Source organism: Nerophis lumbriciformis, linkage group LG37 (assembly GCF_033978685.3).
Source record: "Nerophis lumbriciformis linkage group LG37, RoL_Nlum_v2.1, whole genome shotgun sequence".
NCBI lineage: Eukaryota > Metazoa > Chordata > Actinopteri > Syngnathiformes > Syngnathidae > Nerophis > Nerophis lumbriciformis.
The window spans coordinates 496,495-517,752 of NC_084584.2; the positions used below are offsets into that span (position 1 = coordinate 496,495).

The 21,258-nt window shown below is 48.0% G+C and overlaps 2 protein-coding genes across 5 annotated transcripts in view; one reads left to right on the plus strand and one right to left on the minus strand.

Moving 5' to 3' along the window:
• lrp12 (low density lipoprotein receptor-related protein 12) lies at window positions 1-12,959 on the plus strand. 3 transcript variants are annotated; one of them, XM_061931325.2, is made up of 12 exons: window positions 1-305; window positions 610-693; window positions 4,397-4,453; window positions 4,511-4,646; window positions 4,712-4,914; window positions 4,981-5,228; window positions 5,297-5,446; window positions 8,603-8,824; window positions 8,891-9,157; window positions 11,107-11,309; window positions 11,370-11,502; window positions 11,570-12,959. In XM_061931325.2, exons 2-12 carry the CDS (start codon window positions 654-656, stop codon window positions 12,452-12,454), a joined length of 2,544 nt encoding a protein of 847 aa, XP_061787309.1. In that variant the 5' UTR covers window positions 1-305; window positions 610-653; the 3' UTR covers window positions 12,455-12,959. The 3 variants fall into 3 exon arrangements, with proteins under 3 accessions (XP_061787309.1, XP_061787310.1, XP_061787311.1); XM_061931326.2 differs by having other exon boundaries at window positions 20-147; XM_061931327.2 differs by having other exon boundaries at window positions 34-141.
• The window catches only part of LOC133577465 (regulating synaptic membrane exocytosis protein 2-like), a 21,778-nt gene continuing 13,197 nt past the window's right edge, over window positions 12,678-21,258 (minus strand). For both annotated transcript variants that reach the window (XM_061931323.2, XM_061931324.2), the window contains 12 exons: window positions 19,488-19,844; window positions 19,364-19,405; window positions 19,259-19,297; window positions 18,932-18,954; window positions 16,276-16,358; window positions 16,079-16,195; window positions 15,842-16,017; window positions 14,610-14,745; window positions 14,426-14,538; window positions 14,252-14,353; window positions 13,632-13,771; window positions 12,678-13,569 (listed from right to left, as the gene is read on the minus strand). In XM_061931323.2, the coding sequence (XP_061787307.2) occupies window positions 13,381-13,569; window positions 13,632-13,771; window positions 14,252-14,353; window positions 14,426-14,538; window positions 14,610-14,745; window positions 15,842-16,017; window positions 16,079-16,195; window positions 16,276-16,358; window positions 18,932-18,954; window positions 19,259-19,297; window positions 19,364-19,405; window positions 19,488-19,844 (1,517 nt within the window). In that variant the 3' untranslated portion in view covers window positions 12,678-13,380. The remainder of the gene's footprint in view (window positions 13,570-13,631; window positions 13,772-14,251; window positions 14,354-14,425; window positions 14,539-14,609; window positions 14,746-15,841; window positions 16,018-16,078; window positions 16,196-16,275; window positions 16,359-18,931; window positions 18,955-19,258; window positions 19,298-19,363; window positions 19,406-19,487; window positions 19,845-21,258) is intronic.

The following is a 21,258-nucleotide window of genomic DNA, read 5'->3' on the forward strand; positions in this document are numbered from 1 at the left end:
TCACCGCGAAGGAGGCGGGGCCTGTGTGTGATGCCCAGACAGAAGAATACAATAGAATAGAATCGAATAGAATTAGAAGAAAATCGCAGCCAACAAAATGCGACTTGACAGCGACGCTGTTCGTGTTGCGTAGCCGCTTTTGTGAGGGTATTTGTGGACTAACTTGGTAGCTTCTTTGTGGACGGAAGATTGCGGACCAGCTGCTCGCTTCTCCCCGCTAGCATGCAGCTGCTAGCCGGCCTCTTCATCAGCCAACGTCCGCCTGACTCGCCGCTTCTTAGCTTGTGCAAGTTGCCTTGAGTCAGGTCGGCTAACATGACTTTATACATTTGTAGGCCGTAACCTCTTATTCTTATTCTTATTCTTGTTGTTGTTGTTGCCATGGAGCCTTCTGGCTAACTGTAGCCTCTTTGTTTCCTACTAGCTTTAGCTTTACTTTGTGCTAACTGCTAACACTGCTTTGTGCTAAGCTAACTGCTAACACTGCTTTGTGCTAAGCTAACTGCTAACACTGCTTTGTGCTAAGCTAACTGCTAACACTGCTTTGTGCTAAGCTAACTGCTAACACTGCTTTGTGCTAAGCTAACTGCTAACCATTGTGCATTGCAGCCAACTGCGAGCTAGTTTGTGACCTTGGACGCAGCATCTTCACCATGGCCGTCTGTTCAGGTGTCTACCTGCTGATCTTCTCAGGTGAGTTCATGACTGACACCTTCAGCCATTAACCCTTCATGGCTGACACCTTCAGCGATTAATTGTTCAGTGCTGACACCTTCAGCGATTAATCGTTCAGTGCTGACACCTTCAGCGATTAATCGTTCATGGCTGACACCTTCAGCGATTAATCGTTCATGGCTGACACCTTCAGCGATTAATCGTTCATGGCTGACACCTTCAGCGATTAATCGTTCATGTTCCTAATAATGAAGCCAAACGTTGTCATGTCAGCCTTGTGAGGTTGATTGAAGATGTTTACAGGCCTACTGAAATGCGATTTTCTTATTTAAACGGGGATAGCAGGTCCATTCTATGTGTCATACTTGATCATTTCGCGACATTGCCATATTTTTGCTGAAAGAATTTAGTAGAGAACATCGACGATAAAGTTCGCAACTTTTGGTCGCTGATAAAAAAAAAGCCTTGCCTGTAGCGGAAGTAGCAGACGAGTAGCGTGACGTCACAGGTTGTGGAGCTCCTCACATCTGCACATTGTTTACAATCATGGCCACCAGCAGCGAGAGCGATTCGGGACCGAGAAAGCGACGATTTCCCCAGTAATTTGAGCGAGGATGAAAGATTTGTGGATGAGGAAAGTGAGAGTGAAGGACTAGAGGGAAGATAGGGAAGATGCTGTGAGAGGCGGGTGGGACCTGATATTCAGCTGGGAATGACTAAAACAGTAAATAAACACAATATACTCTATTAGCCACAACACAACCAGGCTTATATTTAATATGCCACAAATTAATCCCGCATAACAAACACCTCCCCCCTCCCGTCCATATAACCCGCCAATACAACTCAATCACCTGCACAACACACTCAATCCCACAGCCCAAAGTACCGTTCACCTCCCCAAAGTTCATACAGCACATATATTTCCCCAAAGTCCCCAAAGTTACGTACGTGACATGCACATAGCGGCACGGGCAAGCGATCAAATGTTTGGAAGCCGCAGCTGCATGCGTACTCACGGTACCGCGTCTGCGTATCCAACTCAAAGTCCTCCTGGTAAGAGTCTCTGTTGTCCCAGTTCTCTTACAGGCCAATGGTAAAGCTTGACTGTCATCTTCCGGGAATGTAAACAATGAAACACCGGCCGTGTTTGTGTTGCTGCAGTCGGCCGCAATACACCGCTTCCCACCTACAGCTTTCTTCTTTGCTGTCTCCATTGTTCATTGAACAAATTGCAAAAGATTCACCAACACACATGTCCAGAATACTGTGGAATTTTGCGATGAAAACAGACCACTTAATAGCTGGCCACCATGCTGTCCCAAAATGTCCTCTACAATCCGTGACGTCACGCGCTGATGTCATCATACCGAGACGTTTTCAGCAGGTTATTCCGCGCGAAATTTAAAATTGCACATAGAATCATCATACTGCTGTGATTATATGCATCAAGTGTTCATTCAAGGCTAAGGCAAAATATCCACATATATATGATGTATCATGACATGGACTAAACATATCCACATATACTGGTAAAAGCCAGTAAATTAGAATATTTTGAAAAACTTGATTTATTTCAGTAATTGCATTCAAAAGGTGTAACTTGTACATTATATTTATTCATTGCACACAGACTGATGCATTCAAATGTTTATTTCATTTAATTTTGATGATTTGAAGTGGCAACAAATGAAAATCCAAAATTCCGTGTGTCACAAAATTAGAATATTACTTAAGGCTAATACAAAAAAGGGATTTTTAGAAATGTTGGCCAACTGAAAAGTATGAAAAATATGAGCATGTACAATACTCAATACTTGGTTGGAGCTCCTTTTGCCTCAATTACTGCGTTAATGCGGCGTGGCATGGAGTCGATGAGTTTCTGGCACTGCTCAGGTGTTATGAGAGCCCAGGTTGCTCTGATAGTGGCCTTCAACTCTTCTGCGTTTTTGGGTCTGGCATTCTGCATCTTCCTTTTCACAATACCCCACAGATTTTCTATGGGGCTAAGGTCAGGGGAGTTGGCGGGCCAATTTAGAACAGAAATACCATGGTCCGTAAACCAGGCACGGGTAGATTTTGCAGATGACATGGCACCCCAAACCATCACCCAACCATGCAAATTTTGCATTTCCTTTGGAAATCGAGGTCCCAGAGTCTGGAGGAAGACAGGAGAGGCACAGGATCCACGTTGCCTGAAGTCTAGTGTAAAGTTTCCACCATCAGTGATGGTTTGGGGTGCCATGTCATCTGCTGGTGTCGGTCCACTCTGTTTCCTGAGATCCAGGGTCAACGCAGCCGTCTACCAGCAAGTTTTAGAGCACTTCATGCTTCCTGCTGCTGACCTGCTCTATGGAGATGGAGATTTCAAGTTCCAACAGGACTTGGCGCCTGCACACAGCGCAAAATCAACCCGTGCCTGGTTTACGGACCATGGTATTTCTGTTCTAAATTGGCCCGCCAACTCCCCTGACCTTAGCCCCATAGAAAATCTGTGGGGTATTGTGAAAAGGAAGATGCAGAATGCCAGACCCAAAAACGCAGAAGAGTTGAAGGCCACTATCAGAGCAACCTGGGCTCTCATAACACCTGAGCAGTGCCAGAAACTCATCGACTCCATGCCACGCCGCATTAACGCAGTAATTGAGGCAAAAGGAGCTCCAACCAAGTATTGAGTATTGTACATGCTCATATTTTTCATTTTCATACTTTTCAGTTGGCCAACATTTCTAAAAATCCCTTTTTTGTATTAGCCTTAAGTAATATTCTAATTTTGTGACACACGGAATTTTGGATTTTCATTTGTTGCCACTTCAAATCATCAAAATTAAATGAAATAAACATTTGAATGCATCAGTCTGTGTGCAATGAATAAATATAATGTACAAGTTACACCTTTTGAATGCAATTACTGAAATAAATCAAGTTTTTCAAAATATTCTAATTTACTGGCTTTTACCTGTATATATGGTGTATCATGACATGGACTAAACATATCCACATATATATGGTGTATGGTGACATGGACTAAACATATCGAGATATTAAAAAAAGGCCATATCGCCCAGCCCTAGTTTGGATTACAGATGTTTGATATTTAGGTTGTAGATGTTGTTATGGATTGCAGATGTTGAAGTTTTGGATTGCAGATTTTTATTTGGATTGCAGATGTTGAAGATGTTGATGTTTTGGATTGCAGATGTTGATGTTTGGATTACAGATGTTAAATATGTTGATGTTTAGGTTGCAGATGTTGAAGATGTTGATGTTTAGGTTGCAGATGTTGAAGATGTTGATGTTTAGGTTGCAGATGTTGAAGATGTTGATGTTTAGGTTGCAGATGTTGAAGATGTTGATGTTTAGGTTGCAGATGTTGAAGATGTTGATGTTTAGGTGGCAGATGTTGAAGATGTTGATGTTTAGGTGGCAGATGTTGAAGATGTTGATGTTTAGGTTGCAGATGTTGAAGATGTTGATGTTTAGGTTGCAGATGTTGAAGATGTTGATGTTTAGGTGGCAGATGTTGAAGATGTTTGAGGGAAAAGGAACATTGTGGTGTCCAAAAACAATCGAGTGCTTGAAGGTGACAGTGCTGGCACTGATCCATCATTCCAATGTTGGTTAGCACTGATGCTAATGCTAACAGCAAACCGCTAAATTCAGGACTTGAATCTCCTTCAAGATGGCGTCTGGTCCTCACGTGTGTTCCTTGTGTCTGCAGGATGCGTCGCTGCCTCTCAGAGAAACCAAAACATTTTTGTGTCTGGGATTTCCAGCGGTGAGGTCACACCTTGACACTTTTTGTGGCTCCAAGCTCACTCTGCCTCCCATTCAGCGTGCGGCGACTCGTCTGAGCTCTTGCGGGCGTCCAGCGGCGTCATCACCAGCCCCGGTTGGCCCTTCCAGTACCCGCCTCGCCTGAACTGCAGCTGGAACATCCGAGGCCGACCCGGGGACACCATCACCATCAGGTAGAGTTGGGCAAGGGACGGGTCACACGGGGCGGCGGCTCCTGTAAAAACCTCCTCGCGTGTAGTTTCCAGGACTTTGAGCTGCAGAGTTCCCACCGCTGCTCGTCGGACTGGATGTCCATCAGCAGCTACAAGAACCTGGACGGACTGCGAGTGTGCGGCTCGTCCCTGCCGCCGCCTTACATCTCGTCTCAGGACCACGTCTGGATTCACTTCCGCTCTGACGAGGCTCTGACAGGAAAAGGTTTCCGACTGTCCTACGTCACGGGTGAGATCAGGACCTGTTCCTTATGTGAAGACTGACCTGAGACTGACCTGTGACGTGTGGCCGCAGGTAAGGCAGATGCTTCCAGCTGTGACGTGGATCACTTTCACTGCTCCAATGGCAAGTGCATCCCCGACTGGTGGCGCTGTAACTCCATGGACGAGTGCGGCGACAATTCCGACGAGGATCTGTGCGTGGACTCGCCCTTCTCCTTCCAGCCCTGCAGCCTGAACCAGTTCCCCTGCTTGTCCCGCTACACCCGCATCTACACTTGCCTGCCGCACAGTCTGCGCTGTGACGGCAGCATAGACTGTCAGGTCAACTGGCTCCTCCCACTTTGGCTTCTCCCACCACTTGGTGGCTTTAACCTCTGACCTTCTCTCAGGATCTGGGAGACGAGATCGACTGCGACGTCCCCACCTGCGGCGACTGGTTGAGGAACTTCTACGGCTCCTTCAGTTCTCCCAACTATCCCGACTTCTACCCTCCAGGGAGTAACTGCACCTGGCTGATTGACACCGGAGACCACAGGAAGGTAAATCCACTTGGTTGTGGAGCCAAAACACTGCCAGCAACATTTGGTAGCCAGACAACCGGCTGATAGGACAGGATACTACTTTGTTGTCTTTGCAGTCAAAAGGTACAACGGGCTGGGGGGAGGGGAGTATAAAACTAAGTCAGTCCCAGACTAGGGGTCCAATTTTCAATCTCAAACTAATGGTAGTGCTTTGACATGGGTGTCAGTGGGCGGGGCTTACAGCAAGTTTACCCGGGAGCAGTAAATTCATTAATTACACTTTGTTCATTGTTAATTAATCGCAGATAGATACCATTTTTCATCATTAATTAGTGTTTGATATCATTTTTCATCATTAATTAGTCTACCTTAAACAGATCATGTCCAAGTTTTAATACCAAGACTGGACAATTAGTTTGCTTGAATGAAATGTTTTTAAACATTCTGATTTGCTGAACAACTCAACACAAAAAGGACACACTTGCAGTGCGTTGGTGTCTTGCCAGTAATTGTAGAAATACAGAGTTTGTACTCCTGCTGTAGGAGCACTCGCATTCCGAGGAGAGGAGCTACACTTCAATAATAAGACGAGATACTTTGTCAGACATGTGTGTTCATGTAGTCTGTGATATTTCTACCTGAATAAATATTGTGTACATTACAATCATTTTTGTTTTGCTCTAGCAACAATGTGTGATCCTGATAAACATTCTGTCATGGAGGACTATCAATCAGAGCAACTGCCACCACTAAATGTCCTCAACTGATGTACTGACATTTACGTAGGCAGAAATATCACAGATTACATGACAACATTTTGTTACTGTAGCGCAGTGGTTCTCAACCTTTTTTCAGTGATGTACCCCCTGTGAATTTTTTTTAAAAATTCAAGTACCCCCTAATCAGAGCAAAGCATTTTTGGTTGAAAAAAAGAGCTAAAGAAGTCAAATACAGCACTATGTCATCAGTTTCTAATTGATTAAATTGTGTAACAGTGCAAAATATTGCTCATTTGTAGTGGTCTTTCTTGAACTATTTGGAAAAAAAGATAGGTTTTTATTTATATTTATAAAGGATTTTTGAATTGTTTCTATTTTTAGAATATTTAAAGAAAAATCTCACGTACCCCTTGGCATACCTTCAAGTACCCCCATTTGAGAACCACTGCTGCAGCATCGCGTGGACATCGGGGGCGGTACCACTGGATTGGCAGACCGGGGTGGTGGTTCCTCTCTTTAAGAAGGGGAACCGGAGGGTGTGTTCTAACTATCGTGGGATCACACTCCTCAGCCTTCCCGGTAAGGTCTATTCAGGTGTACTGGAGAGGAGGCTACACCGGATAGTCGAACCTCGGATCCAGGAGGAACAGTGTGGTTTTCGTCCTGGTCGTGGAACTGTGGACCAGCTCTATACTCTGGGCAGGGTCCTTGAGGGTGCATGGGAGTTTGCCCAACCAGTCTACATGTGTTTTGTGGACTTGGAGAAGGCATTCGACCGTGTCCCTCGGGAAGTCCTGTGGGGAGTGCTCAGGGAGTATGGGGTATCGGACTGTCTGATTGTGGCAGTCCGCTCCCTGTATGCTCAGTGCCAGAGCTTGGTCCGCATTGCCGGCAGTAAGTCGGACACGTTTCCAGTGAGGGTTGGACTCCGCCAAGGCTGCCCTTTGTCACCGATTCTGTTCATAACTTTTATGGACAGAATTTCTAGGCGCAGTCAAGGCGTTGAGGGGATCTGGTTTGGTGGCTGCAGGATTAGGTCTCTGCTTTTTGCAGATGATGTGGTCCTGATGGCTTCATCTGGCCAGGATCTTCAGCTCTCGCTGGATCGGTTCGCAGCCGAGTGTGAAGCGACTGGGATGAGAATCAGCACCTCCAAGTCCGAGTCCATGGTTCTCGCCCGGAAAAGGGTGGAGTGCCATCTCCGGGTTGGGGAGGAGATCTTGCCCCAAGTGGAGGAGTTCAAGTACCTCGGAGTCTTGTTCACGAGTGAGGGAAGAGTGGATCGTGAGATCGACAGGCGGATCGGTGCGGCGTATTCAGTAATGCGGACGCTGTATCGATCCGTTGTAGTGAAGAAGGAGCTGAGCCGGAAGGCAAAGCTCTCAATTTACCGGTCGATCTACGTTCCCATCCTCACCTATGGTCATGAGCTTTGGGTTATGACCGAAAGGACAAGATCACGGGTACAAGCGGCTGAAATGAGTTTCCTCCGCCGGGTGGCGGGGCTCTCCCTTAGAGATAGGGTGAGAAGCTCTGCCATCCGGGAGGAGCTCAAAGTAAAGCCGCTGCTCCTCCACATCGAGAGGAGCCAGATGAGGTGGTTCGGGCATCTGGTCAGGATGCCACCCGAACGCCTCCCTAGGGAGGTGTTTAGGGCACGTCCGACCGGTAGGAGGCCGCGGGGAAGACCCAGGACACGTTGGGAAGACTATGTCTCCCGGCTGGCCTGGGAACGCCTCGGGGTCCCACAGGAAGAGCTGGACGAAGTGGCTGGGGAGAGGGAAGTCTGGGCTTCCCTGCTTAGGCTGCTGCCCCCGCGACCCGACCTCGGATAAGCGGAAGAAGATGGATGGATGGATGCTGTAGCGGATGTGGCGCGTCGGGCTTTTATTGTGAAGCCGGAAGTGCGGTTGCTTTGAGAAGGCGTTTTGACGACAAGACTAAAGACTTTCCTTTCTGCGGATATCTTATTCCATCTGACCGAAGCAGTTGCAGTAACAGTCGACATGTTACGTTATTAATATTAAAGACGCACGTGAAGCTCCTCCTCTCTCAAAGCACGCTGCGGTGACGTGGTCTCAGGCCATGGAAGATCAAATGCTCTTGTGTTGGCGGGAGAAGCACTTGTCAAGGCTTTGAAAGTCGGATTAACTTAGCTTTTCTGCTCGCTATTTTCCCGCTTGTGGCTCAAGAGTGGCTGGACGCCATGAGACTTCCTCACACTACGGAACGGCCCGAGGGTCAAAAGGGAGGAATGCGCATGAAAGGAATTTATTTATTATATCATTAACTTTACTCATTTCTAAAAAGGTGTGAATATATGAAGGTTGGCATTGAAAATATTTTTTGGGGTTTCTTATTTGTTGCCAAAGCGAATACAAGTTGTTGTTAGCGGCAGTGTTTTGGCTCCATACTTGATTCCTGTAGCGCACGTGTCAAACAGCTGCTCCCGTAGGTCATCCTGCGCTTCACCGACTTCAAACTGGACGGCACCGGCTACGGCGACTACGTGAAGGTCTACGACGGCCTGGAGGAGAACCCTCGCCGCCTTCTCCGGGTGCTGACAGCCTTCGACTCCAGAGCACCCCTGGTGGTGGTGTCGTCATCCGGCCAGCTGCGAATCCACTTTTACGCCGACAAGATCAACGCCGCCAGAGGCTTCAACGTCACCTACCAGGTCTGTGGATCACGATCTCGGGTGTGATGTGGACCTCGGGGTTCGACCGGTCCGTGTGGCTTTCAGGTGGACGGCTTCTGCCTGCCCTGGGAGCTCCCCTGCGGGGGCAACTGGGGCTGCTACACGGAGCAGCAGCGCTGTGACGGCTACTGGCACTGTCCCAACGGCCGCGACGAGCTCAACTGTTCCACGTGTCAGGAGGAGGAGTTCCCCTGTTCCAGGAACGGAGCCTGTTATCCTCGATCGGACCGCTGCAACTACCAGAACCGCTGCCCCAACGGTTCTGATGAGAAGAACTGCTTCTTCTGCCAGCCCGGAAACTTCCACTGCAAGGTAGGAAGCAAGGCAGCGCCAGAGGGAATCTGGCAGCAGACAGAGTGGTGTATCAAGAGTACGACAGGCGCCATCTTTGCTACCAAGGACATGGGCAGCTGTGCTCGCAAGCATGCAATTGCGGTCGTTAGTTTTCCTAAATAACGAGTCTGAATCTAGTTCTAAACATAGTCCAGCTCAACAATAAAACATGCTTCTATTTTGTCAAAAGTACAAATTTGAGGCTCTTCTGGTCCAATGGTCTTAAATCTGGTCTTAGGTCTTCTGACGACACAGGTAAACGGGTCCTAAGTTGGCCCTTCTGGTCCAACGGTCTTAAATCTTGTCTTAGGTCTTCAGAGGACACAGGTAAACGGGTCCTAAGTTGACCCTTCTGGTCCAATGGTCTTAAATCTTGTCTTAGGTCTTCAGAGGATACAGGTAAACGGGGCCTAAGTTGACCCTTCTGGTCCAATGGTCTTAAATCTTGTCTTAGGTCTTCAGACGACACAGGTAAACGGGTCCTAAGTTGACCCTTCTTGTCCAATGGTCTTAAATCTTGTCTTTGGTCTTCAGAGGACACAGGTAAACGGGTCCTAAGTTGACCCTTCTGGTCCAATGGTCTTAAATCTTGTCTTAGGTCTTCAGACGACACAGGTAAACGGGTCCTAAGTTGACCCTTCTTGTCCAATGGTATTAAATCTTGTCTTTGGTCTTCAGAGGACACAGGTAAACGGGTCCTAAGTTGACCCTTCTGGTCCAATTGTCTTAAATCTTGTCTTAGGTCTTCAGAGGACACAGCTAAACGGGTCCTAAGTTGGCCCTTCTGGTCCAACGGTCTTAAATCTTGTCTTAGGTCTTCAGAGGACACAGGTAAACGGGTCCTAAGTTGACCCTTCTGGTCCAATGGTCTTAAATCTTGTCTTAGGTCTTCAGACGACACAGGTTAACGGGTCCTAAGTTGACCCTTCTTGTCCAATGGTCTTAAATCTTGTCTTTGGTCTTCAGAGGACACAGGTAAACGGGTCCTAAGTTGACCCTTCTGGTCCAATGGTCTTAAATCTTGTCTTAGGTCTTCAGACGACACAGGTAAACGGGTCCTAAGTTGACCCTTCTTGTCCAATGGTATTAAATCTTGTCTTTGGTCTTCAGAGGACACAGGTAAACGGGTCCTAAGTTGACCCTTCTGGTCCAATTGTCTTAAATCTTGTCTTAGGTCTTCAGAGGACACAGCTAAACGGGTCCTAAGTTGGCCCTTCTGGTCCAACGGTCTTAAATCTTGTCTTAGGTCTTCAGAGGACACAGGTAAACGGGTCCTAAGTTGACCCTTCTGGTCCAATGGTCTTAAATCTTGTCTTAGGTCTTCTGACGACACAGGTAAACAGGCCCTAAGTTGACCCTTCTGGTCCAATGGTCTTAAATCTTGTCTTAGGTCTTCTGACGACACAGGTAAACAAGTCCTGATTTGGCCCTTCTGGTCCAACGATCTTAAATGTTGTCTTAGGTCTTCAGAGGACACAGGTAAACGGGTCCTGTGTTTGCCCTTCTGGTCCAACGGTCTTAAATGTTGTCTTAGGTCTTCAGAAGACACAGGTAAACGGGTCCTAAGTTGGCCCTTCTGGTCCAACGGTCTTAAATGTTGTCTTAGGTCTTCAGAAGACACAGGTAAACAAGTCCTAAGTTGGCCCTTCTGGTCCAACGGTCTTAAATCTTGTCTTAGGTCTTCAGAGGACGCGGGTAAACGGGTTCTAAGTCGGCCTTTCTGGTCCAACAGTCTCAAATCTTGTCTTAGGTCTTTGGAGGACGCGGGTAAACAGGTCCTAAGTTGTCCCCCAAGCAGAGCACAACGTGCATGTTTACACGGCGAGGGAGCACAGTGTTGGTAGCAAACATGGCGCTGTGAAGTCATGTGACAGCCTTTTGACCAATCATTGGGCAGATAGTCTGCAACCACTTTGACTTATGTGCAGAATAACCGCTGCGTGTTCGAGTCCTGGGTCTGTGACGCTCAGGACGACTGCGGCGACGGCAGCGACGAGGAAAGTTGTCCCGTGGTGGTTCCCACCCGAGTCATCACGGCCGCCGTCATCGGCAGCCTGGTCTGCGGCCTCCTGCTGGTCATCGCGCTGGGCTGCACCTGCAAACTCTACTCGCTGCGCATGTTCGAGCGCAGGTGAGCGACCACACCCCCGTTGTCTTGTGCAGCTGTCTGACCGCCGATCGCTCGCCGCAGGTCCTTCGAGACCCAGCTGTCCAGGGTGGAGGCAGAGCTGCTGCGGAGAGAAGCCCCGCCCTCATACGGCCAGCTCATAGCTCAGGGTTTGATCCCGCCTGTGGAGGACTTCCCCGTGTGCTCGGGGAACCAGGTAGGAGTGTGTAGGAATGTTCCAGCAGGAATGACCACTGATCTTCTCCATGTGGTCTGGCTCTCAGGCGTCCGTTTTGGAAAACCTCCGCCTGGCAGTTCGCTCTCAGCTCGGCTTCACAACGCTGCGCCTCCCTTCTGCCTGTCGCCATAGCAACCTGTGGCGCAGCATCTTCAACTTCTCTCGGTCTCGACAGTCGGCGTCTTTGGCTCTGGTCTCTGCGGACCTGGAGGACAGTGCCGGTACTGGGAGCTCCGGATCAGACCTGCTGTCCCCGGACTCTGACGATACGGACACGGAGAGCGAGAGGGGGAGGGAACGCGTGATCGGTGCGGTGGCTGGACCTGTTGCCCCCCTTCCCCACAAGACCCCACCCTCCAGTTCAGTAGCTATGATGCTCTCCACCACCCCCATCAACCTGCCGGACACTTCTAGAGCCACGCCATCCTCCGCCGGCCCGGTCACCATGGTAACCGCCAATCCGGACGCGGTATGCCACAGCGACTCCTCCGAGGTCCGAGCTCCATCCACATCTGGCCTACAGCGTCTGGCCCAGAGCCTGCGCCAGCTGGCCAGGAACCTGCTGGGAAGCAGCCAGAACCCCGCCTGGACCAATCATAGTCCGCTGCGCCAACTGGACACGGGAAGAACCAGGACAGAGTCCACGGAGCGGCGAGGCAGCGAGGAGGAAGAGGAAGACGTGGAGCTTCTGATCCCAGATTCGGACTCGTCCTCTTTGTTCGGCGGAGTCCGACAACCCCTTTTAGAGCCCGCGCTCTCCCCCGACACGGCCCGAGCTCCGCGCCAACACCGTGCCAACGCCACGCAGGCGGGGCGGGATGGTCCTTGCGAACACTGCGGAAAGGTTCACACCGCTCGCATCCCGGACGCGTGCCTGGAGTCTGGCGGCAAGACGGAAAGCAGCGACGATGAGCTGCTGCAGCTGTGCTAGCAGGCTAACTACCGTGTTAATAGCTGCTAGCATGTTAGCTTGTGTTCTACCTGGACCAGGACTTTTCAAAGTGTCATGCAGCAGAAACATCTTTTGCACATGCTAAGCTTGAATTGGACAATAATAGAAGATGAGTTCTGCTAACTGCCACAATTTGACCAAAAAACCACTGGGCTCCCCAGTACCAGGTACCAACACCAGACTACATGTAACCTAGTAGAACTCATTCAAAACCAGGTTTTATTTCACAAGTATATTTCTGTAACATGAACAGTAACACTGTGTTGGAATATTGAAGTGATTCTTTGGCCTACCACTAGATGGAGCCCACCTTTGAGTCTCCCGACCTGCGGTGTAGAACTGTTCCAGGACCAGGGCACAAGAAGTTGTAGTTGCAGTTGTATGTGTGTGTTGAGATGTGCAAGTTATTTATTCTTCTTCTTGTGTTCTCTGACCTGCATGATTGTTGGCTGGCTTCTCTTTTCAAATTAAACTTTCAAATGTCTTTAGTTTGCCTTTCTTTTGTTGGTGTCAATAAATGTTCATTTGGACTTGCTGGAACAAGCCAAGTATTGTAGTTGACTTAGAAGGTTCTCCAAATCCACAAACTGCACTTTTTGAGGTTGATGTCTTGGGATTCATTCAATCTTTCCTGGGATTCTGTGTCATCTTGTCCTGAGTGCTGACTCCTGACTCACTCCTAGTCCATTTCCACAATGTGTTCCTCGTACCAGAACCTGAGGGTGGAACCTACAGCGCTGCCATGTTGATGGCACCCCAGTGGACGTCCCACTGGGGTGAGTTTTTCCTTGCCCGTATGTGGGCTTTGTACCGAGGATGTCGTTGTGGCTTGTGCAGCCCTTTGAGACACTTGTGATTTAGGGCTATATAAATAAAGATTGATTGATTGATTGATTGATGGACAGCTACAAGGCCCCGCCTTCCGTCTCTCTATTGGTCAGCGGCGCCAAGGCGGGGTCCACCAGTGAGATGGCAGGAAACAGTTTGAACCAGCCAATCACCATGTTGGACAGGTCCAGGTCATCCAGGAGAACCTGAGCGGCTCCCATGAAGGACTTATGGTCCATCCTGCCATAGTCGCCCCAGACAATTATCTGAGGAGTTGTGAAATAGTGGGTTAGTACTGCAATATTGCCACATGATGCAGTCCAAGTACCTGGAGAACTTTGCCTTCTGGGTTCTCTTCAAACTGCAGTTGTTGTTGATAGAGAGGGTCCGGACTTTTTCTGGCCAGACGGGTTCTTCGCTTCAACAAGCATTTGCCGTTGTCCATCAGGTAGACTTTCACGTACGGAGCTGTGGCACAACCGTACTCTGCTCAGCTGTCTGCATTCTAGTACATCACTTTAGACTTTTCTCTTCTAGAACATCACTATAGACTTTTCTCTATTCTAGTACACCACTTTAGACTTTTCTCTCTTCTAGAACACCACTTTAGACTTTTCTCTATTCTAGAAAATCGCTTTAGCTTTTCTCTATTCTACAACATCACTATAGAGTTTTCCCTATTCCAGAACATCACTATAGCTATTCTCTAAGCCAGAACATCACTATAGCTTTTCTTTATTCCAGGACATCACTATAGGTTTTTGTTCATTCTAGTACATCATCACCTGGCCCCTGACCAAATTTTTTTAACCCAATGCGGCCCCCAAGTCAAAAAGTTTTGGGACCCTGCTCTAGACCTTTACCAGCTTTTCTCCATTCTAGAACTTCACTGCGTCCCTTGGTTTGGATTATTTCACAGGATCAGCGAGCGCGACTCTAGAACGTTACCTGGCGTGTTCTTGTTGCCTTGTTTACCCACAAGCCCCCTGGCTCGGATCACCTCCACGTCAAGACGTTCCTTCCTGTAGACCATTCCGATCTGAATATCTCCTGAGCAGCAGAGCAGCACAGTCAGTGACTATGGAACCACTTCATTGTTGCCATGTAGCCACTGATGGGTACCCATGGCAGGCGTGGCCAAGGTCTGCCTGCCGGCCAGCTGGGCGGGTCCTAGTCCTTCCAGGAAGCCGGTGAAGTGTTTGTCTGTGGCCAACTTGACTCCCGGAAAGATCAAACTGAGAGACAGATTGAAAAGGTGACAAAGGAACCTTTCCACAATGGCGGCGGCGGCGAGGAAAGCTCCTACGCTCCGGGCTTGGGGTCCTCTGCGTCCGGGTCGCGGCTCGGCTGTCGGGTGAAGCGAGACTTGAACTCCACCGCCAGTCCGGTTTCCATGCTCCTCTGGACAGGAAGTCTCACCACCTTCTTCTTCTTCTCTTCCTCTGAGACAAGATGTTACTCTTCTAGATGACCCACCTGATTTCCTGCTTCTAGATAAACTGCTTGATTCTAGCCTACTTGCCTGGTTCTAGATACTTTTCCTGGTTCTAGTTAAAGTGCTTGGTTCTAGCTTACTTGCCTTGTCCTAGATAAAATGCTTGGTTCTAGCAAGCTATCTTTCCTGTTCTAGATGAATTTCCTGGTTCCAGCTAAAGTGCTTGAGTCTAGCTTACTTTCCTGGTTCGAGATGAAGTGCTTGGTCCTAGCTGACTTTCCTGGGTCTATATGAATGTCCTGGTTCCAGATTACTTACCTGGTTCTGGATAAAGTGCTTGGTTCTATCTTCTAGATGAATTTCATGGTTCTAGATAAAGTGCGTGGTTCTAGCTTACTTGCCTGGTTCTAGCTACATTTCCTGGTTCTAGATAAAGTGCTTGGTTCTAACTGACTTTACTTTTCTAGACAAATTTCCTGGGTCTAGATAAAGTGCTTGGTTCTAGCTGACTTTACTTCTCTAGACAAATTTCCTGGTTCTAGATAATGTGCTTTGTTCTAGCAGACATTCCTGGTTCTAGTTACATTTCCTGGTTCTAGATAAAGTTATTGGTTCTAGCTTACTTTCCTCGGTCTAGATAAAGTGCTAGGTTCTAGCTGACTTTTTCCTGGTTCAAGATAAACTGCTTGGTTCTAGCTTACTTTCCTGGGTCTAGGTATTTAAAGTGCTTGGTTCTAGCTGACGTTCCTGGTTCTATAAGAATTTCCTGGTTCGAGATAAACTGCTTGGTTCTAGCTGACTTTCCTGGTTCTATAAGAATTTCCTGGTTCGAGATAAACTGTTTGGTTCTAGCTGACATTCCTGGTTCTATATGATGTGCTTGGTCCTAGAGGAATTTCCTGGTTCTAGCTGAAGCACTTCTAGATTAACCTCCTGGTTCTCAGTAAAGTTACTGGTTTTAGACAATGTGCCTGGTTGTAAATGACATTTCTGGTTCTAGCTTAGGTTTCTGGTTCTAGCTGAAGTTCCCGGTTCTGGCTTCTGCCATCTTTCTCGACCCGGACCAGCACAAGACCTGACGGCAGCGCTAAATGGAGACTCACCCTCCGGGTTGATCTGCGAGGTGCTCTGGCTCTTACTTCCCAGTCCAACCATTCCCATCATGCGAGCACCAAAACTGGAGCGCCTCTTCTTGTCGTCGTCGTCGTCGTCGTTGCGGCCCAAGGAACAGATGTCTCCGCCCACACTAGAAGACTTGAGGGCAGGAGCAGCAGACACCCTGTAGTGGGAAGCAAGACCTTAGAACGTGGGAAGTCCATCCCATTGGTGGGTTCTCCTACTTTGAAGTCTCGGACTCCTTCTCTGCTTCTTCATCCAATGAGTGACTTGTCTGCAGCGTGCCCATGTCACCCGCTGCCACCAAGTCCTCCGCTGGACCCTGCACACCTTCTGCCTGACTGCAGCCACCAATGAGGACGGTGGGTTTAAAACATCCCATATACAGAACACAGCACGGTCTCCATGACAACCCAGTCACCTGATGCTTTGACCTGATTGACTGTCCAGGACCTTGGACTCAATCGACACGTCGCTGAGGGACGACTTCACCGACAGGCTCATCTGTGGACAGGTATGAGGTCATCAAATAAATAAATATGTATATATATATATACAGTACATGTATATAAGTTAAAAAGCTCCTCGGTGGCAAGGCTCCGGGGGTGGATGAGATCCGCCCGGAGATCCCCAAGTCTCTGGATGCTGTGGGGCTGTCGTGGTTGACAAGACTCTGCAACAGTCCGTGGACATCGGGGACGGTACCTTTGGATTGGCAGATCGGGGTGATGGTTCCTCTCTTTAAAAACGGGAACCAGAGAATGTGTTCCAACTATGGTGGGATCACACTCCTCAGCCTTCCCGGTAAGGTCTATTCAGGTGTACTGGAGAGTAGGCTACGCTTGATAGTCGAACCTCGGATTCAGGAGGAGCAGTGTGGTTGTTGTACTGGTCGTGGAACTGTGGATTAGCTCTATACTCTCGCCAGGGTCCTTGAGGGTGCATGGGAGTTTGCCCAACCAGTCTACATGTGCTTTGTGGACTTGGCGAAGACATTTGACCGTCCTGTGGGGTGTGTTCTCAGAGAGTATGGGGTATCGGACCACCTGATTGTGGCGGTCCATTCCCTGTGTGATCAGTGTCAGAGCTTGGTCCGTCTTACCGGCAGTACGTCGGACCCGTTTTCAGTGAGGGTTGGATTCCGCCAGGGCTGCCTTTTGGGACTGATTCTGTTTACAACTTTTATGGACAGAATTTCTAGGCACAGTCCGTTGAGGGGATCCGGTTTGGTGGCTGCAGGATTAGGTTTTTGCTTTTGGAGTGCCAATTCCGGGTTGGGGAGGATATCTTGCCCCAAGTGGAGGAGTTCAAGTACCTCGGAGTCTTGTTCACGAGTGTGGGAAGAGTGTATTGTGAGATCAACAGGCGGATCGGTGCGGTGTCTGCAGTGATGTAGACACTGTATCGATACCTCGTGGTGAAGAAGGAGCTAAACTGGAAGGCAAAGCTCTCAATTTACCGGTCAGTCTACATCCCCATCCTCACCTATGGTCATGATCTTTGGGTTATGACCAAAGGACAAGATCACGGGTACAAGATCTACGTCCCCATCCTCACCTATGGTCATGATCTTTGGGTTATGACCAAAGGACAAGATCATGGGTACAAGCGACCCAAATGAGTTCCCTCCGTAGGGTGGTGGGTCTTTCCCTTAGAGATAGGGTGAGAAGAACTGTCATTCAGGAGGAGCTCAGAGTAAAGCTGCTCCTCCACATGGAGAAGAGCCAGATGAGGTGGTTCGGGCATCTGGTCAGGATGCCCCCCGAACGCCTCCCTGGGTAGGTGTTTAAGCCGCATTCGACCGGTAGGAGGCCACGGGGAAGACCCAGGACATGGTGGAGAGACTATGTGTACCAGCTGGCTTAGGAATGCCTCGGGATCCCCCGGGAGGAGCTGGTCGAGGTGGCTGGGGAGAGGGAAGTCTGGGCTTCTCTGCTTGGGGCGGCATAGCTCAGTAGAAGCATTTAAGTCCCATCTTAAAACTCATTTGTATACTCTAGCCTTTAAATAGCCCCCCTTTTAGACCAGTTGATCTGCCGTTTCTTTTCTTCTCCTCTGCTCCCCTCTCCCTTGTGGAGGAGGGGGGTGTGGGGGGGCACAGGTCCGGTGGCCATGGATGAAGTGCTGGCTGTCCATAGTCGGGACCCGGGGTGGACCGCTCGCCTGTGCATCGGCTGGGAACATCTCTGCGCTGCTGACCCGTCTCCGCTCGGGATGGTGTCCTGCTGGCCCCACTATGGACTGGACTCTTACTATTATGTTAGATCCACTATGGACTGGACTCTTACTATTATGTTGGATCCACTATGGACTGGACTCTTACTATTATGTTAGATCCACTATGGACTGGACTCTCACTATTATGTTAGATCCACTATGGACTGGACTCTTACTATTATGTTAGATCCACTATGGACTGGACTCTTACTATTATGTTGGATCCACTATGGACTGGACTCTCACTATTATGTTAGATCCACTATGGACTGGACTCTCACTATTATGTTAGACCCACTATGGACTGGACTCTCACTATTATGTTAGATCCACTATGGACTGGACTCTTACTATTATGTTGGATCCACTATGGACTGGACTCTCACTATTATGTTAGATCCACTATGGACTGGACTCTCACTATTATGTTAGATCTACTATGGACTGGACTCTCACTATTATGTTGGATCCACTATGGACTGGACTCTCACTATTATGTTAGATCCACTATGGACTGGACTCTCACACTATTATGTTAGATCCACTATGGACTGGACTCTTACTATTATGTTAGATCCACTATGGACTGGACTCTCACTATTATGTTAGATCCACTATGGACTGGACTCTCACTATTATGTTAGATCCACTATGGACTGGACTCTCACAATATTATGTCAGACCCACTTGACATCCATTGCATTCGGTCTCCCCTAAAGTGTAAAGAACACGACTGCATGTGTGTATATATATATATATATATATATATATATATATATATATATATATATATATATATATATATACTGCATGCATATCAAATACATGATGATGCCACAAGTGATGATGTGTGCGCTCACCTTGTCAGGATCTTTTATCACACCTGCACACACACATGAGGCACAATGAGTGATGTCATACATTAGGACATATATATATATATATATATATATATATATATATATATATATATATATATATATATATATATATATATATATATATAGTGGCGGGCCACTTAAATAAATTGGCGGCCCACTTTCAAAATGACGGTAACTTTAAATGAAGTGACGGGCCACTTCAAATGACGGGCAAGTTGAAATGATGTGACAGGCCACTTGAAATGAAGTGGAGGGCCAACTTGACTGAGCGTTGTAGTTGGACAGGAGAGTGATGAGGTGACGTACCGTCAGCTGCTGTCCTCTGCTGGTCCTCCCAGGTCACCTCTGAGACAAGACCGGCACAGTGTGAGTCCAGTCCAGTTTGAGGGAGCCACATGTTGACAAACTTACCTTTCCTGCTCCCTCCGGGTGTGGCTGAGCGTCTGTCCGCCTCTGACACGTGTCATGTGACCACATGCAACAACACAATATAACGTCACACACTATGCAACACATCCTGCACTCTGGTACACACCTGGAGTCTGTGGGGGCGGGGCTGAAGGGGGTGGAGCTTGATCAGAAGCTGGTAGTGGTGGGGATGGGGGCGGAGGCGGAGCTGGAGGTGGAGGTGGAGGCGGAGGCGGAGGCGGAGGCGGATCCGGGCAAGGTGAGGAGAGCGAGGGCGGGGCTGGACTAGATTGTGGGATGTGGTCCGCCAAGGTGTTTGCTGTTTGAGGCGCTAACTCAGGTGAAACCAGGTGGAGATGGACAGGTACTGGGGGAGGAGCTTGTATTCTGATAAGTGGAGCAGCTACATTGTTAACAGCGGGACAAGAGGGATGAGTGGGAGGAGCTCCAGTTGCTTGTCCTCCTTTGGTGGGCGTGGCCAAAACTGCAGGACAAAATGTTGAAGAGGAAAAACATGATTTATTTTTTATATACACATATATATATACATGTATACATACATCATTATCAATATACATAATATATATATATATACTGTATACATATATATATATATATATACTGTATACATATATACATATATATATATATATACATATATATACTGTATACATATATATATCAATATATATATATATATATATATATATATATATATATATATAAACGTTTCCATATGAGTTGTGAAATGGTGTTAGATGTAAATATAAACGGAATACAATGATTTGCAAATCCTTTTCAAGCCATATTCAGTTGAATATGCTACAAAGACAACATATTTGATGTTCAAACTCATAAACTTTATTTTTTTTTTGCAAATAATCATTAACTTAGAATTTCGTGGCTGCAACACGTGACAAAGTAGTTGGGAAAGGGCATGTTCACCACTGTGTTACATGGCCTTTCCTTTTAACAACACTCAATAAATGTTTGGGAACTCAGGAAACTAATTGTTGAAGCTTTGAAAGTGGAATTCTTTCCCACTCTTGTTTTATGTAGAGCTTCAGTCGTTCAACAGTCCGGGGTCTCCGCTGTCGTATTTTACGCTTCATAATGCGCCACACATTTTCGATGGGAGACAGGTCTGGACTGCAGGCGGGCCAGGAAAGTACCCGCACTCTTTTTTTACGAAGCCACGCTGTTGTAACACGTGCTGAATGTGGCTTGGCATTGTCTTGCTGAAATAAGCAGGGGCGTCCATGATAACAACATATATGTTGTTCCAAAAGCTGTATGTACCTTTCAGCATTAATGGTGCCTTCACAGATGTGTAAGTTACCCATGTCTTGGGCACTAATGCACCCCCATACCATCACACATGCTGCCTTTTGAACTTTGCGTCGATAACAGTCTGGATGGTTCGCTTCCCCTTTGGATGACCTTTTTTTTTTTCTTTTTTTCTCCAAGACGGACGCAGCGGCTTACGGCTCTCCATGTCAGTGCTCTTTCTTCCTTCTTTTCTTCTTGTTTTTTTTCCTTTTGTGCAAACACCCGGTACACCCGCCAGTCACTCTTGGATATCGGGAACTCGTACCAGATATCTGTTTCGAGCGACTTTCACCACGAGCACAACATCCCAGATGACATAGCGAGAGCACCGGGCTCTCCGTGGTTTGTTGTCGGGTCTGGGAGACGGCGCAGACGGAGGAGGGAGAGGAAGCAGAAGCGTGGCCGCAGGTCCGGCGTCTTGCTCAGGCTTAGGAAACAACCCCACAAGCCACCTCTACCGAGCCTGTTCCTCTCCAATGCCAGATCCCTCGTACAGAAGATGGACGACCTGGAGTTACAACTTGCTGGAAACCGCTATGTTCGGGACTGTTGTGCTATGATTATCACCG